General features: G+C 51.8%; 1 protein-coding gene across 6 annotated transcripts in view; it reads right to left on the bottom strand.

The window, feature by feature from the left end:
• Nucleotides 1–5,124: 5,124 nt before the first annotated feature.
• Nucleotides 5,125–18,492, bottom strand: part of S100A2 (S100 calcium binding protein A2) — a 41,963-nt gene continuing 28,595 nt past the window's right edge. The window contains exons 1-3 of one of the 6 annotated variants that reach the window (XM_055584243.1): nt 9,475–9,617; nt 6,892–7,045; nt 5,125–5,378 (exon numbers count right to left, since the gene is read on the bottom strand). In XM_055584243.1, coding sequence (XP_055440218.1) covers nt 5,226–5,378; nt 6,892–7,032 — 294 coding nt within the window. In that variant the 5' untranslated portion in view covers nt 7,033–7,045; nt 9,475–9,617 and the 3' untranslated portion in view covers nt 5,125–5,225. The other 5 variants (XM_055584245.1, XM_055584242.1, XM_055584246.1 and 2 more) reach the window with 5 other exon arrangements.

The raw sequence follows: 18,492 nt of genomic DNA, 5'->3' as shown, positions 1-18,492 counted from the left end.
GTGCTGCTCCTAGGGGCCCTTCTGGAAGGCTAGGCTGTGTTTTCCTGGTGCCCCCTCACCCCACCCCACCAAGCACAGACTCTCGCCAGGGCAGCCTGGAGCTAAAGCTCTTGTGTCCTGTCCTCCTGGCTCCACATGGCACCAAGGCCGAGCTCCCTGCACTCCCTTGGGGTGGGGGTAGGTTTCCTCTGGTTTGGGGCTTAACGGTATAGCCCTTTGGGGTCCCAGCATTATGTGGGATGTCCCCTTTGCCTCCGCTCCTCAAATGAACCCTTCCTCTTTCCACAAACAAAGCCAAAGGTCACTTTGGCTCAGTTTAGTGATGTCCTCAGGGTATGAGGGGCCTGGTACCGGGCTCTCTTCCTGGAATCTGCTTTCACTTAGATTTTGATCTCATTCCTTACAGCCTTGTGAGCTCTTTAATGCTTTGAAAAGCTGTTTTTATTCTCTCCAGCACTTTTTGTTGTTTTTAGCTGGAACCGGCACAGATCACCATATTACCAGAAATGGAAATCCCTTTATATCACTTCTCTCCTCCCGCACCTCATCCCTGGGCCCGAGAGACCCCTCCTCATTTCTCAGAAAGAGAACTCAAGATCCAGAAGAGTATGGAATGGGGAAGAAACCCTAATGCTTATGGGGCAGCCAGAGAGTTCACGACACCTTGGCCTCCCTTGAGTCCCCCTGCACCTGAAGCTCAACCTTGCCATCAGCTCCCTGAAGACTCAGCCCCTTTAGATGAGGGAACCGAGCAGTGGGAGGGCCGGGAAAGGAGGGCTGTGATTATCTCTGTTTTATAGGCAAGGAATTATGGGGAGTAGGGGACAGAAGCAGGGGGCCAGTGTGGACCAGCGATTAACTCAGTTCTGGGTCAAGCACTTGTTCCCACCTGTGCCACCCCAGGAATGCCACGAGCAGCCACCTTCCTTAAGCAGATCACCTCACCTCTCCGGGCCTCATTTTCGTCATCTGTGGATGACCAAGGAAAATAATGGTCACCGTTTCATAGGACTGCTGTGAGGCATAAATGAGTTAGTATGTACACAGCTCATAGACAAATACGCTGGCACCTGCTGAGCGTGTGAATGTTAGCTGAGAGGCAGGTAACTTGCCCAAGTCACACAGTTAATTAGTGATGGAGTAAGAGCCGTTCATGACTCATGTCAGTATTTATTTTATTTTTTTAAGGTATACTTATTTTTGGGTGCGCTGGGTCTTCGTTGCTGCACAATGGGCTTTCTCTAGTTGTGAGGACCGAGGGCTGCTCTTCACTGCAGTGTGAGGGCTTCTCATTGCCGTGGCTTTTCTTGTTGCAGAAAAAGAACAGGCTCTAGGTACACGCGGGCTGGGTTGCTCCATAGCATGTGGAATCTTCCCAGACCAGGGATCAAACCTGTGTCCCCTGCATTGGCAGGTGGATTCTTAGCCACTGCACCACCAAGAAGTCCTCATGTGAATATTTAGAAGCACCTCTCCTAGGCATTGGAGGTACAGCCATAAACAAAACAGACAAAATCCAAGTTCTGTGGAAAGGACCCTCTAACACAGGCAACAAATGGTAACAAATAAACGTATGAGAGATGGGTAACATAAATGCAAGGGAGAGCAGGAAAGCAGGGCTACAGTGGTGGGCCTGGGGTACTCTATGTGAGTGGTCAGGGAAGAGCCGGGCCACCTGCTCCCCGTCTCAGTCCTTATCCCCCAGCCCTTCCTGTTTCTCAGCCTGGCTGCACCTCCCGGGGACTCCTCCCCTTTGTTTGCCCAGACTGAGGCAGGAAGGCACTCACCCTAGGAGGTGACCGCTGAGGGGAGGGTGGGTGGACTGGAGGGTCTGGGAGGAGGTGCTTTGGGACTGGAGGACCGTCATGAGAAGCCCCCTTCACTGAGCCCTCACTCTGAGTTCCGCCACCCTCCTCTCTCCACCTTGAGGTCCTTTACCTTGTTTGGGTCTTGACTTTTTTTTTTTTTTTGATCTGGAAGATTCCTGCCCTGAGACTTCAGTGTGAAAGTTCTTCATATCATTTGACGGTCCTGTGGAGCGTGTGAGAACGGAGGGCCCCGCGTCTAACTCAGCAACCCCACGCGAAATCCCCCACTCAGTGGGGGCGGCAGGAAGAGAAGCAGATGCTCTCTGACCTGGCAGGACTGTCCCTCCTCTCCATCTCCCCTCCCTCCTCGCCAGTGTGGAGAGAGTGTGGGAAGGGGTATTTGACTTACCAAGGCTGGAGCCAGGGAGGCCTTTGCTACAGAATTAGGGAATGGGGGTGGGGAGAGAATCTGAACTGGGATCAAAGAGAACCTGTAGAGCTTAGACCTACTACCTCTTTTGAGTGCCTAGTCAATGCCTGACTCTGCCCATTTCCTGGATGGGAGCCCTGAGTTGGTGAGGAGTTCAAATGACCTAAAGGTGGGAGCATGGGGAGTCTCATTTGGGTCGCTCCTATTGAAGGCAGGAGAAGGGGACAACAGAAGATGAGATGGTTGGTTGGCATCACCAACTCGATGGACATGAGCCTGAGCAAGCTCTGGGAACTGGTGATGGACAGACAGGGAAGCCTGGAGCACTGCAGTCCATGGGGTCGCAAAGAGTCAGACACAACTAAGAGACTGAACTGAACTGTCTCAGAATCCACCTTTGCCTTCTGTCCCTCTTTTCTCGCAGGACAGACCTTGAAGAGCAAAGAGCAGAGTCGCAATGGGACACAATGGAAGGGGAGATATATTTCCCTGAGGTTCTGCTCCCTGCCCTAATTCCAGGAGAAAGTGAGAATCTGGCCAGCAGGCCCCTGAGCAGCAAGCACCGTCTTCCAGACCCTCCTGCTCTCCGCCTTGGAACGGAGATTTGCAGGGAGTGGTGGGATGAGGGAAGATTACTGAGACCAGCTAGGAAACTCATGTGTTTGTTAGTTTGTCAAATACACAGAAAGAAATTTGTCCCATTAGGTGCCTAGCCAGTCGGGGAACAGTTCCAGAGGCAGCCAACCGTGGCCAGTCTCCACCAGCCCAAACAGCCCCAGAATCTGGGACAGAGTGCCAGCAGAAGCCAGGATCCACTGCAAGCAGTCACACTACGGCCATGCGATCACCAACATGTGGACCCACTTCTCCATGTCTTCAGGATCGAGAGACCAAGGGCATCTGGACCCTGCCCAGCCAGGTCCCCTTCATCTCACACAATGCCCAAGGGGAAGGAGAGGAAGGCCCAGGCTGTCGCCTGCATGTCCCTTAAGCAGGAGCCCCTTTCTCGCAGACCTGGGACAAATTCCAGTACCACTCCCTGTATAACTTTTGTTGCTGCTATTCAGTCGCTAAGTCATGCCAGACTCTTTTGCAATCCCAAGGACTGTAGCTCCTCTGTCCATGAGATTTCCCAGGCAAGAATACTGGAGTGGGTAGCCATTCCCTACTCCTGGGAATCTTCCTGACACAGGGATCAAACCCATGTCTCCTGAACTGCAGGCAGATCCTTTACCACTGGGCCACCGGGGAAGCCCGTATTTAACCTCTCCCAGCCCCTATGTCCTCCTCTGTGAAATGTAGAGGGACAGAGCTGCAGGCTGTTCACCGTGGGGGCGGACTCAGGGTGGGGGAACCTGAAGCAGCGGGTAGCACCTGACTCCATGTTCCCACAGAGAACACTGAGCTCCGAGGCCCAGCCAGCAGCCAGAGACAACCTGTCCTGACTTTATAACCGGTGCTAGAAGTGATACAGCCCTCACACAACTGCTGTGAAGAGTCAGTGGGATGTTGCTCGAACAGGCCTATCAGAGAGCCTGGCCAAAACGAGAGAGCCTTGAATGGCAGACGCTTCCTCCTCTTGATTTCCTTATCTGTAAAAGGGGCCTAATGATAGTTTTCTGGGGGGTTACCATGGGGCTGAAGAAACAGTGTTCCTGAAAGCAGCTTTGGGAACTGCTGTAGAAATGTTAATTACCATTATCATACATCCCTGACCTGTATTCACTGGTTCCTTTCCCTACAGGGTATTATATTAGGAAATAGGCTCCTCTCTTTTCATTGCTCAGCCTGACCAACCTCGCCCAGCACCAGCCCCAGATGTGCAGTTAAAGCGGAACATGAGAACAATCAGGGTGTCTCACTCTTTATTTGGGGAGAGCTTTTGTCTGAGCTACTCTGTAAGCAGTTCCCAAGCAGCAGAGCTTGCCAGGGAAGTGAGAAAAGTAAGAAAGTAATTCACAAAAATATTGTCTATTACTTGTCTGCTATCCATCCCCCCTTTCCTTTTCGTTAAAACTCTTTTTCACTCCTCGCTTCCACTGCAGGGGGCATGGGTTGGATCCCTGGTGGAGGAACTAAAATCCTGCATGCTTCATGGTTCAGCCAAAAAAAAGGAGCTCTTCAATTCGAGTAGAATTTAGAGAAAATATAGAGCGCCCAGGACAGCCGTAGTACAAGGTCATGTTAGTTGCTCAGTTGTGTCTGACTCTTTGCAACCGCATGGACTATATAACCCACCAGGCTCCCCTGTCTGTAGGATTCTCCAGGCAAGAATACTGCAGTGGGTGTCCATTCCTTTCTTCCAGGGATCTTCCTGACCCAGGGATTGAACCCAGGTCTCCCACACTACAGGCAGATTCTTTACTGTCTGAGCCACCAGGGGAGCCCCAGACAGTCTTCCCAGACAACAGATGGCTCTCAAAGTAATAAATGGCCTTGGGGCCAAGATCAAATCCTTGGCCCTGCCAAGGAAAAGGGCCTCAGGGTAAGATAAAGTCAAAGAGGAGAAATTTCATGTGGACTTCAAAAAGATTTAAGGGCAAGTCTCAGATTTCACATACATATTATGTCTTCTATTAATTTTAACAGTGTGTCTTCTTGAGCCTTTCAGACAAGAGGGTTTTTAAGAATCATAAGGATATTTTCTCCCAGCACCCTGACTCTAAAGTGGAAAGGGCCAGTTTCAAAGAGATTTATGAACGTGGCTTTTGTCTAACTGAATTTGTAAGTTGATAGACAGGAAGCCCACAACATTTTTAAAGGAATTTTATCATCTTGCACTGAAAGGAATAAAGACAGCTCACAGCAAAAAGCAGCTTTGGGTCTTTCACTTTCAGCACAGCAACTGGGCCAGCCAGATGACAGGGCAACACTGAGCAATGAAAATACTGTCAACCAGCAAAAAAAGTTTTATTGAGTAAAACTAAAAAAGATAGAGAGTCCTCCTGGGCCAAAGAGACCCATAGCAGGGAGCCACAAGCTCTGCATCAGGACCGCGCTGGGGAGCCCTGGAAGAAATCATTGCACATGATCGTGATGAGGGCCAGGAAGACGGCATACTCCTGGAAGTCCACCTGCTGGTCACTGTTCTCATCCAGATCACCCATCAGCTTCTTCAGGCCCTCCTCATCCACCTTCTCCTGAAAGCAAGAGACAGTCAGGCCATCAGCTCTTGGGGCAGAACCCAGCTTTCCCCTCTTCCCTGGGCAGCAGGTAAGTGGTGAGCAGGGAGCACCTGGAGTGATGGGGAGCAGGGAGGTCCTAGGAGCACTAGGGTGCCCTGTGGGTGGGGACACAGGGGAGTGCATGAGCCAGAGCCTCCAGCTCTCCCTGCTGGGGGATCCCAGACCCTCCCTTCAGAGGATCAGCTCTGCTCCCCACAAGGGCCCAGCAAGATGGGCATTACCCACATCCTGCTGATGAGGAAACTCAAGCTTTCTGAAGCCACCACCACGCCTTATCACCAGAAAAATGAATTCCAAAAAGGCAGACTCTTTCCCATCCCAGATAAAATGAAACCAAATTAGAAAAGTATGATCAAAAATATTTTTTTAAGAAAAAAGGACATGCCTCGTATGTTCAAAGTCACTTTGGGATTTGTTCCAGCAGCTAAGACTCCACTGGGATTTGGTCCAGTGGCTAAGACTCCACACTCCCAGTGCAGGGGCCCTGGATTCAATCCCTGTCGGGAAACTAGATCCCACATGCCGCAACTAAGACTCCCTCCCATGCGCTCTCAAGGACCTCGTACCCCTGGACTGTACCCAAGGCCGCTGCCAGAGCCCAGTGAGCCCCACTGACCAGCCCCGGGAGATGCTCATCTCCGCAGCCCTGGCATCAAGCCCACTGGCCTGTGGAAGGGGGTGGCGAGCCGGAGCTTCCTGCCCATGTACCTCCCTCTGTCCTCACTCCAGTGCAGCCAAATAAATAAATATTTTTTTGGTGGGGCGAAGGGGGAGTGGTGCACTTCTCAGGTGGCACTTGTGGTAAGCAATCCGTGTGCCAGTGCAGGAGACATGAGACACTCAGGTGTGATCCCTGGGTCAGGAAGATGCCCTGGATTAGGAAATGGCAACCCGCTCCAGTATTCTGGCCTGGACAGTTCCATGGGCAGAGGAGCCTGGCAGACTATAGTCCACGCGGTTGCGAAGAGCTGGACACGATTGACCAGCTGAGCGTGTGAACACACGTGAGGGAGGAGCTGATTAAAGGGAGGGCAGGGGGCCAATTGAGAACTGATGGCATTTCTCTCCTAAACATCTCAGGGTGTGTCTTAGCTGAGCTTTTCTCTCCCTAGACACCTTCTTAGTTTGGCAAGTAAATATGAAAACCAAAAGAGAGAGGATGGAGGGACGGAGAGAGAAGGAGATCACAAATGAGAGCTGTGTGATCCTGAGCAAGTCACGTCCCCTCTCTGGGCTCGGACAGCACATCCATTCTCCGGAAAGCTGCAGGGAGGGGCTGGCAGTAGAGCACCCACTCGCGCACACAAAGGCTTCCCTCTCACTCTGGTGAGGTCATAAAGGGCTTGACCCCACTCTGGTGTCTGCATCCCCAGGCCCGCCCACGCCCAGCCAGCGATGGAGAAGACATTCATCCCGTGCCCCCACACCACACACCAGGACCCTCTCACCCCCGGTCAGCCCCACTCACCCCCACAAAGCTGGGCAGCTCCTTGTGCAGAAGTTCCTTCATCTCCCCCTTACTCAGCTTGAACTTGTCGCCCTCTTGGCCAGAGTACTTGTGGAAGGTGGCGACCATCACAGCCAGCGCCTGCTCCAGGGGACTGGACATCTTGGATCTGAGGCTACAGGGGTGGCAAGTGAGGGAGATGCCTCAGCCCAGCCTGCAGGACCGTCTGCTGCCCTTGTGCCCCAAGCTGCCTCTCCAAGTCCCTCTCAGAATGGGCAGGCAGGGCTGCGTCTCCGCCTCAGCCTGTGGCTCCCTGGCCAGAAGCCATACCTCCATCTCACACTAGGTGGGTGAGGCAGAGGCTAGACCTTCCCCTGTATTTGGAAGGGCCTCATGTCTCCTCCCATCATACTTGGTACCCAGAGCGTCTATGGGGAAAAAAAAAAAGGCAGGGTGGCCAGAGTCCCACTGGGGATCCTTTCTGTCAGCTTCTATCATAGGCCAGTGGCTCTGTGCCAGGGCTGCGGAGACAGGCGTCTCCATGGGCTAGTTAGTGGGGCTCACTGGGCTCTGGCAGCGGCCTTGGCTACAGCCCAGGGGTGCGAGGTTCCCTGAGGAGTGACCTCCCCCCTCAGCCAGAGGGCGTCGTTCTCCCACCTAACTGGAAGCTCCCTTGGGTAGATCGTATCCTCCATCAGACCAGGGCTCTCACCCGGTAGGGAATGTGTCTCCCCTCACGCTGGAGGCACCGGAGCAGGGGTGCTGGCAACTGAACACTCTCCCTAACAGCAAGGATTCTACTGGGACTGGAATTCAAGAAATTAAAAGCCCAGTACCCCAGGATCAGGACAGAATCTGAGACCAAGGACAGAATTTGGAGGTCATCCTTTCCAAGGCCCTGCCTCTCAGAGCGGTCACACCACCCAGGGAGGATTAGGCAGGTCCCAGGGTGAGGCCAGAGGAGCAGGCCCCAGGGGCAAGAAGCACCCTGGGCCCATCCTGCCAGCCCTGCCTTCAGGAGGTGGGAGAAGACGGGACGTGGCAGGGCCGTGCCGCTGCTCAGGGCAGGGGCCCAGGCAGGCCCACTCGCTTGAGATCCTTGGCTCTTAGTCCTGCTGGAATCCAGGACTTTTCAAAAACAAACAAACCAACCCAGGATTCTCCTTAAAGCAGCCCCCCTCAACTCTCCCACCACCACACACACTTCATATGCCTGGACCCAAACCCCCAAGAACCAGCAACATTCAGACTGAGAGATGCAAGACAGGCCCCAAGAGCAACCCCTAAACCTCACAGAGCAACTGGGAAAAAGCCTCTATCTGACACTTCACAGGACGTCCCCCCAAATGCAGAGACCCACAGAGGCCCCAGGCCTTCCACCAAGGGAGCCAGAAGGAGACAAAGAGCAACATAAGGGGACATCCCGCAGAAACTAACCCAACACTGTAAATCAGCTCTGCCCCAATACAAGCCCATTAAAAAAAAAAGCCAAAGGGACAAAGGCAGAGACCCACGGGGGTCTTGCCCACCCAGCCCTGCCCAGGACAGATGTACTCACCAGACCAGAGGGCAGAGAGAGACTCAGGAAGGAAAGCAAAGGTCCAGGTGCCCAGAGTTGGAATTTATATGCTAGCCCCACTGGCCCCCAACTTTGCATTTTAAGGAAACCAAACCTGCCCTAACCTGATCCCGTCAAAGGCTGGCCTCCTGCCACCCCCACATACCCCCTCCCAGTCCCTCCTTTCCCGACAATACCGGCTCCTGGGCAGCCAAGGGCAGCCCCTCCCCCGGCCCCGCCCTGGCCACAGCGGGAGCGGGAGTTGTCAACGGGAAAAGGTATTCTGGGCCCTGGGCGAGGGGAGGCAGCCCCTGTTCACGGGGGCCTGGAGATTCAGGCCCAGTCTTGTTCTCATGACAAATGCCTGCGAGTCACAGTTCGTTGGCGTGCCCGAAGCTGCAGGTGCGTGCTGGGACTTCACGGGCCTGTGTGTGTGCTGGGAACCAGGAGGCAGCTGGGGGCTATCAGGAAGAAGAGGGCAGGGGTGACCGCAGGGAAACAAAGTGGCTTTTAATAGCCGGCCCCAGAATAACTGTCCGTGACATACTGAGGCAAGAAGGTGTGCTTTAAAAGACCTGGAAAGGCCCCCTTCGGGTAGGAAGGGGTCTGGCAGGAGACAGGGAGGCAGCGAGAGGTGGAGATGGCTCTGCTGGGGTGAGCAGCAGTCTGTGTGTGTAAGGAAGGCCCAGGAGGGTTGAAGGGAGGAGAAAACGCAAGTCTCCTCCAGCTTGGGAGGTGGGCAGGTGAGGAGGAGGCCCGCACAGCTTCCCAAGCCAGGAGGCCAGGCTGGGGATGAGGTCACAGCCTTGGCCTCTCTCACCCACTCACCCAGAGAAAGGCAAACACTGAGGCCTGTTAGGACCCAGCCCAGGGGAGGGCCTTTCAGAGAAGAGCAGACTTCACGCGGCCTCTTCCCAGGCCCCCCTCGCCTACTGCCTCAGTCCAGCCCAGGCACCGCCCTTCCTGTGTGCCAGCTCCCCTCCCCCCTCCAGATGTCCACCAGCTTCTTTTCCCTCCTCCGGAGCCCCTAGTCCTAGGTGACTCACCCGCGGTTCCAGGCCCAGAGGCCCAGGCAGTGACTCAGCGGCACCGCCCTCCTCCCCCAGGGCTAGGGCAGCCGGAGTCACGGGACAGCAGGCAGAAACCCCAACCCAGCTCCGGCAGACAGGGCACTGGAACAGAGAACCCCTCATCAGGCCCATTCTGGGGAGTTTGGGGTCATGACACCACAGAGAAACTCAGACTGAGGACCCACAGAGGATCAGACATCGAGCCAGGCTGCTGTTTCCCCGGCGGTCACTCGCAGTGGGACTCGGGAGCGGCCTGAGCAGCATAGATGAAATCAGGCCTCAGGGGCCCCAGTGCCCTCTCCTACACCTCTGCAAAGCCACCCAGTGTCCTTCCTCCCCAAGGCACTTGGCCCCCTTGTGCTACTGTTCTTCCCTGTCAAAACCTATTTCAGGTCGAGCTTGGAATAAAAATTGTTCTCCCCGAGGGTAAGGATCAGTGGCGTGCAATGCATTGTTTTGTACAGCACTTCTTCCATCTTAACTGAGGACTTCGGCAGATGGCACTTCTGCTCAGAAACTGCAGTGGCGTCCCCATGGCCCTTGCTGGAAGTGAGGTGCTCGGGCTCTGGCCCCTACCTGCATATCCAACCTCTCCTGTACTTCTCCTAACTGCCTGCTCACTGTGCCTGAGCACCTGGAGTGGCCAGGACTGCCTATGCCCATCCTTCTGCTCAGAATGTGCCCACTCACCACATCCCTGCCTCCCGAAGTCCCACGTATCCTTCAAAGCCCAGTTCAGTGCCCCCACCTCACGGAGCTGCCCCAGGGCTAACCAGGGTCTATCTCCACCTGCTCTGTCCCACGGCAAGCACTCCTTTTGTACTCAGAGCATTCTAATCTCGATTGAATCAGTCGTGTGGCTGTCTTCTCTCGCCCTCACTCCCACATGGTGAGCTCACCGGGCAGGGACCGCATGAGCAACGGGTCTTGCCCACACCAGGTGCCATCCCGAGTTTACGGTTGGCACCGTAGGGGGTGGAGTGCTGGGGACAGTATCAGGGGGCCTTCCTACCTCCCGAAATCACATCACTGATGATGCTACCAAATCATAACTTCTCTGCCTGATCCCAGGAGTGGAACTGAGACACTGGCTTGGAAAACAGAGCTTCAGAGAGCTATGAGTCCCTGAGGAGTGACGACAGGAAATATCTTGCTCTGGGGACCCATTGAGGGAAGGAGCACAGCAAAGTCCCCAGAGGGCAGGGATGGAGACAGGAGGCAGACAGAGGAAGAGACGAAGAAGCAGTCAGACAGAAACTGGGAGAAAAAGTCAAAGAAAAACAGAGTCACGGAAAGTGTGAGGGAAAAGGGAAGACCAGAGAGATAAGAGAGAGCACCTCTGATGCTAGGGACAGCAGCTGGACACCTGTCCCAAAACTGAGACCAGGGCTGGGTCCATCAAGGAGCCATATTCCTGAAACTGATGAAAATCACAGTAATTTGCCACTAACTTGCTGTGTAATCTAGAGTAATTCCTTCCCCCTTGCAGAACAGGAAGGTTGGATAGGCTGACCCCTCAAAGTCCAATTCCATTCTATGCTCTCCACTTCTTCATGAAGGCAGAGAAGCCAGGACGCAGGAAGACAGTGGACACATCCTGGCAGTGACTGTGCCCATGCCCAGCTTGGGAAGCGGGGTGTCCTCTTTCCCCTAGGCGTGGTTCCAGGTGCCAAAGTTTTCCCATCAGCAACTCCTGGGTTTTCCCCGTCTTGTTCATGCCCCCTGGTGGTTGAGATGTGACATTGCAGGCTGGTCTCCCTATTCTTTCCCTCCCTCCTGTCTGGGTCGGCCAGCCCTTGCCCAGCCCGGCTCTTGACTCAGGCAGGAGAAGACAATGCTGATTCATCTCCACCAAGCCTTCCCACGCCCACACCTCTCACACCTGCATGACGTATGAAGTGTTTCCAGGACAGTTCCTGCTGAGACGCCCAGGTGGACTTCTGAAATGGAAGTTGGATGCCTGGAAACAGTTTAAAAGCCGTGGGGAGGAGGCAGGAAGAAACTAGGTGGCAAAAGGGAGCTCCGGCTGAACACTGTCAAGCTCTGTCAACCTCCCCACCATCCCTGGGGCAGTTCCAGGGAAAGAGAAATGGTCTCGCTGCTGGGGCCCTATGGCCCTTGCCTTCCCCTGACTTAAGCATGAGACTTGAGGAAGCTGCACCAACCTCTGAAGTCAAAATTTTTCACCACAAGGATCCTCTTTATTATTCCTCTGCCCTCCCCAAATCTGCTTTGAGATATTTTCTCTCAACAAACTGCATGAAATAATTTATCTAGCTATCGCCTGATGGGTCTTCCCCGGTGGCTCAGTGGTAAAGAATCCATCTGCCAAGGCAGGAGACGCAGGGGACAAGGGTTCCATCCCTGAGAAAATGGCAACCCACTCCAGTATTATTGCCTGGGAAACCCCATGGACAGAGGAGCCTGGCGGGCTACAGTCCATGAGGTCACAAAGAGTCAGACACGACTGAGTAGACTGAGCCCAGCACAGCACATCCCCTGAAAGCCTATTCGGCATGAGAGAACCTGCATTATCACACTGGGTTTGGGTCATTTTGGATCTTCCATGTGTAATGGATTTGTCATATCCTTTGCTGGAGGAGTCCAGACTGACATTATGAGCCACCTCCTGAGTGCTGAGTGATGTCCATATATCACCCCATTTAATTAACACAAAAATCCCAGAAAGTTGGTACAGTCTTACCACCACTTTGCAGAGGAGAAAATTGAGGCTCAGAGAAGTTTTCCCAAGTTCACACAATTAATGAGGCATGGCTTAAACACAGGTGGTCACAATGGTAAACCTCCCTGCTGCTGCTGCTGCTGCTAAGTCACTTCAGTCGTGTCCGACTCCGTGCGACCCCACAGACAGCAGCCCACCAGGCTCCCCCGTCCCTGGGATTCTCCAGGCAAGAACACTGGAGTGGGTTGCCATTTCCTTCTCCAGTGCGTGAAAGTGAAGTCACTCAGTCATGTCTGACTCTTAGTGACCCCATGGACTGAAGCCCACCAGGCTCCTCCACCCATGGGATTTTCCATGCAAGAGTGCTGGAGTGGGGTGCCATCGCCTTCTCCCTAGAAGAGCCAGTCATCAAGAATCCCCTAGGGACTTCCCTCATGGTCCATTGGTTAAGACCTCACCTTTCAATGGGGGGATGTGGGTTCAATCCCTGGTCGGGGAGCTAAGATTCTATATGCTTCATGGCCAAAATGCCAAAACATGAAACCAAAACATTTTTGTAACAAATTCTATATAGACTTTTTTTTTCAAATGGTCCACATCAAAAAAAAAAGAATCCCCTAGAATCCTAACCTTCTGATTCCTACACAGACCAACCAGCCATCCCCTCACATTATACCCAACCTTTGAGTCTTATTTCTGGACCTCACCCAGTACCCAGGAGCCCATCTGTCTGCCTGCTGTGTTCTGACATCTTCAATGACCCCTCTTCCTTTCCCTCCAAATGCACTCTGGCTTGAATCTAAAATAAGCTTAAAAAAAAAAACTTCCTCAGATCTGCCACCTCCCTTGACTCTTATTGTTGCAACAAATAATACCTCTATTCACACAGTGACCCAAATCAAAAACTTGGCTGTCTTCCTATCCTCCCCTTACTGCCCTCCAGTTACCCAGGTCAGGTGACCTGACCTTCTAAATACTGCTCAGTTTTGTCTGCACTGCCTGAGACCCCACTGTATCACCTTGCTCCTAGGCTATTGTAAGCACATCCGGACTTTTCCCCCACTTCGAACCATGTCCCCCACTCTGACCCATTCTCAGTTCTGCCACCAGGGTGATCTTCCTAAAATTCAGATCTGACCGTATCACTCTGCAGGTATAAACACTGAGGGATCTCCCTTAACTTTAGGAGAAGGCTACCCAGCATGGCGCACCTTCCTAGGTACCCAGCTGTGCTGAGGCACGTGCCATGCCGTTCCGTGCCTCTGAGCCCTTGCCCAAGCCGTTCATTCTCTCAGGGAGAACGCTCTTCTTGCTTTGTGCCCCTGAATCCCCTATTGTTGCTGTTCAGTCGCTCAGTCATGTCAGACTTTGCGACCCCACGGACTGCAGCATGCCAGGCTTCCCTGTCCTTCACTGTCTCCCAGAGTTTGCTCAAACTCATGTCCATCAGGTCGATGATGCCATCCAACCATCTCATCCTCTGTCGCCCGCTTCTCCTCTTGCCTTCAATCTTTCCCAGCATCAGGGTCTTTTCCAATGAGTCGGCTCTTCACATCAGGTAGCCAAAGTATTGGAACTGCAGCTTCAGCATCAGTCCTTCCAATGAATATTCAGGACTGATTTCCCTTAGGATGGACTGGTTTGATCTCCTTGCAGGCCAAGGGACTCTCAAGAATCTTCTCCAGGACCACAGCTCTAAAGCATCAGTTCTTCGGCAATCAGCCTTCTTTTCAGTCCAGTTCTCACATCCATACATAACTACTGGAAAAATCCTAGCTTTGACTAGAGGGACCTTTGTCGTCAATCTCCTGCTCATCCTTTATTTTTTTTTAGCCACACTGCGAAGTATGTGGAACTTTAGTTCCCTGACCAGGGATCAAACAAGTGCCCCTGAATTGGAAGCTCAGAATCTTAAACACTGGACCGCCAGGGAATTCCCTCCTCAGTTCAGTTCAGTCGCTCAATCGTGTCCCACTCTTTGCGACCCCATGGATTGCAGCACACCAGGCTTCCCCATCCATCACCAACTCCCAGAGCTTCCTCAAACTCATGTCCATCGAGTTGGTGATGCCATCCAACCATCTCATCCTCTGTCATCCCCTTCTCCTCCTGCCTTCAATCTTTCCCAGTATCAGGGTCTTTTCGAATGAGTCAGTTCTTTGCATCAGGTGGCCAAAGTATTGGAGTTTCACTTCAGCATCAGTCCTTCCAATGAATATTCGGGACTGATCTCCTTTAGGATTGACTAGTTGGATCTCCTTGCAATCCAAGGGACTCTCAAGAGTCTTCTCCAACACCACAGTTCAGAAGCATCAATTCTTCGGCACTCAGCTTTCTTTATAGTCCAACTCTCACATCCATACATGACTACTGGAAAAACCATGGTTTTAACTAGATAGACTTATGTTGGCAAAGTAATGTCTCTGCATTTTAATATGCTGTCTAGGTTGGTCATAGCTTTCCTTCCAAGGAGTAAGTGTCTTTTAATTTCATGGCTACAGTCACCATCTGCGGTGATTTTGGAGCCCCCAAAAATAAAGTCAGCCACTGTTTCCACTGTTTTCCCATGTATTTCCCATGAAGTGATGGGACCAAATGTTATGATCCTAGTTTTCTGAATGTTGAGTTTTAAGCCAACTTTTTCACTCTCCTCGTTCACTTTTATCAAGAGGCTCTTTAGTTCTTCTTCACTTTCTGCATAAGGGTGGTATCATCTGCATATCTGAGGTTATCGATATTTCTCCTGGCCATCTTGACTCCAGCTTGTGCTTCTTCCAGCCCAGCATTTCGCATGATGTATTCTGCATATAAATTAAATAAACAGGTGACAATATATAGCCTTGACATACTCCTTTCCAGATTTGGAGCCAGTCTGTTGTTTCATATCCAGTTCTAACTGTTGCTTCTTGACCTGCATACAGATTTCTCAGGACGCAGGTCAGGTGATCTGCTATTCCTGTTTCTTGAACAATTTTCCACAGTTTGTTGTGATCCACCCAGTCAAAGTCTTTGGCATAGTCAATAAAGCAGATGTAGGTGTTTTTCTGCAACTCTCTTTTGATAATCCAACAGATGTTGGCAATTTGATCTCTGGTTCCTCTGCCTTTTATAAATCCAGCTTGAACATCTGCAAGTTCACAGTTCATGTACTGTTGAACCCTGGCTGGAGAATTTTGAGCATTACTTTGCTAGCGTGTGAGATGAGTGCAATTGTGTGGTAGCTTGAACATTCTTTGGCATTGCCTTTCTTTGGGACTGGAATGAAAACCTTTTCCAGTCCTGTGGCCACTGCTGAGTTTTCCAAATTTGCTGGCATATTGTGTGCAGCATTTTCACAGCATCATCTTTTAAGATTTGAAATAGCCCAACTGGAATTCCATCACCTCCACTAGCTTTGTTTGTAGTGATGCTTCCTAAGGACCACTTGACTTCACACTCCAGGATGTCTGGCTGTGAGTGAGTGATCACACCATCGTGCTTATCTGGGTCATGAAGATCTTTTTTGTACAGTTCTTCCTACTCACCCTTTAAATTTAGCTCAAAGATCAACTCCTCTGTGCAGCATCCCTGGATCTACTCCCCAGCCCCCTCAAATACTAGAACACGTGCGTGTACATGTGTGTTCACGTGCGCACACACACAGAGCCGGGTGTTGGCTTAAGTTAGGTGTCCCTCCTACGTATTTCTGCAGCCCTTTGCCAATTGCCCTGTAACAGCACATTTTACGTGTAGTTGTGGCCATTTATTTATGTGTCTTCCCCAACTAGACCAGGCTGCTGGGACCTGGATGCTGAGTATGGTCATCTCCTAGGATCCCCGGTGTTTGACACGGAGCAAGTGTCCCGTGAATGGCCAGAAGGAGGCACAAGCACAGTCCCTCGTTGCCACCACCCTTTCTCCTTCTTTTGACCCCACATTTCCAAGACTCTAAATCCTCTACCCCCATCCCTGAACCTTCTCAAAGCTGACTTGCAGGAATTCCCTGGTGGTCCACTGTTTAGGACTCAGCACTCTTGCTGCCAGGGGCTTGGGTTTGATCCCTGGTCAGGGAACTAAGATACTATAAGCTGCAAGGCTCAGGCAAATAAACAAATAAAAGCTGACTTTCTACCATCCTACAAATCCAGCTGTCTCCAGTGTCACCAGAAGCCGCCTTCTTACCAACGCCAGTTTGGGGGAGGGGGCAACTTAACAGCCCACTCCTCAGAAGGGCTCTTCAGAGGGAGGGGCCGGTCCACGCTTCCCAGCTCTGCTAGAAGAGGCCACGCTCCTAGCCTGCTGCTCTCTTTCTCCACCAGCCAGCCCTATCCTGTCCTCACCTCCCTGGTGACCACACTACCCCCAGGGGCAGGGGCAGGAGGGCAGCTGCCCTCTGTGATGAGATGGGGAAGGTCAACTCAAGAAGCAGCAGGAGAGGAACTTAAAGGGCTTTGGGCTCCAGTTCTAAATTATATTCTCTGGTCCATTTCCTCAAAACTCAAAAAGGAGTGGGCTGTGAACAACTAGTACCCTCAGAAACCCCAGTACTTAGGTCTCCTCCGTCTTGGCCCTTCTACTGCATGTACACCTTTTATTCCTCATTCCTCAGGGGTCTGGCCAGGAACAAACCACTCTTTGCACCCGCCCACCTCCAGCCGCCCTCACCCTCATTGGTGTCCTCATGAGAGAGGGCTCCCAGGGGCACAGGCGCCTTCCAGGCCATTCCCCCGCACTGCTGGACTTGCCTCTCTGGCCCGCAGCTCCTTACAAGGTCAGAGTACAGGGGCCTGTAAGTTGCTACGGTCCGATGCCTGACTCGGGGGCCTAGATTCTGGCTGTCCTGCTGGCAAGCACTCAGGCCTGGGTGTCAGACAGACCTAGGTCTGAGGTGGGGTTCTGTCATTTGCTAGAAGATGGGGCCACAGATGGAAAATATCACTTGGTGAAACTGGTGCCAACCGGAATCAACACAAAGGGGAGTGATTAACATTCTTCCCAGAAACACTCAGCTTGAGAGATGCATTCTGTTGTGTTCTGATAAATCTAGGAACTTCTGAAATCTCAGAAAGGAGCTAAAAGCAGTTTCAGAAAAAGGAAGATAACTCAGGAAGGTGAGTAGTGATTTTTAAAACCATAGGGTATTGCTCATGAGGAAGTGGTTTAAAGAGAGTTGTTCTAAGAGATCAACGTATAATACTAGGAAATGGTTGTAGCAAAGAAGTTAAGACATTGGTGTTTGAGATTGAATCTTAACTCCACTGTATTCTAGCTCCATTGATCAAAATCTTTCAGCCATAAGAGATGGCAGTTCAAGGCAAGCTCGCTGAACAAAAAAGGGGATATACTATGTTACATAACTGGTAAGGTCACTGTGATAATTTACAGGTCAATGAACCACAGCCCCGGGACCCAGAACTTAAGACCATCCATCTATTTGTCTATCCTTCTCTCATCACTGTCTCTCTGCACGTTGGCTTCACTCTTACTGTAACAAGGTCTCTCTATATATCAAGGAATGTAGCCACAGACTGTTCCAGCTTTGTAAACCCAGGGTTCACATATCCCAGGAAGAGCCTTGATTGGCCCCACTGGGCTCACGTACTCAGCTGTTGACCAATCCCTGTTTCCAGGGACGCAGGGTGTTATAAACGGCCAGCGTGGGTAAGGTTCCCAGCCTACCATCAAGGATCTCTCTCCAAGTGGAGGAAGCAAGTTACCTCAGTCACTACACTCACCTGTGACCTTACAAACATGACTTAACCCCCGCTGGGAATCAGGAGGTTCCTGTCACTCCTGTAACATGAGGACACTATCATCTACCAGAGAGATCAAGTGAGATAACACATGTAGAGTCCCAGCGAGCACTCAGTGAATGTTACTAGATACAACAGTAAAAGCGGAAACCAGGATATACAGTTAGACGCAATGTCGTTGCCCAGATGGGGTCGTCTGACACGTCAGCAACATGAAACCAGGATCAAGCCCCACACATCCACTGAAACTCAAGGACCAGAGTCTACTTCTAGTTTCCCTATCAATATTTATACATTTTTTTGAGCCCTTATCTTGTCTTCTGCTAATCTCAGGGATTTCCCAGGTGGCTCAATGGTAAAGAACCCACCTGTCAATGCCAGAGACACAGAAGACGCAGGTTTGATCCCTGGGTCAGAAAGATCCCCTAGAGAAGGAAATGGCAACCCACTCCTGTATCCTTGCCTGGAGAATCCCCATGGACAGAGGAGCCTGGTGGGAAGAGTCAGACATGACTGAGCATGCACCCACAGTATCAGGTATTAACACTTTTTAATATAAAACTAAGATCATGACATCTG

This window comes from Bubalus kerabau, chromosome 6, assembly GCF_029407905.1.
Source record: "Bubalus kerabau isolate K-KA32 ecotype Philippines breed swamp buffalo chromosome 6, PCC_UOA_SB_1v2, whole genome shotgun sequence".
NCBI classification, from domain to species: Eukaryota; Metazoa; Chordata; class Mammalia; order Artiodactyla; family Bovidae; genus Bubalus; species Bubalus kerabau.
This window is presented reverse-complemented; position numbering and strand designations above follow the sequence as displayed.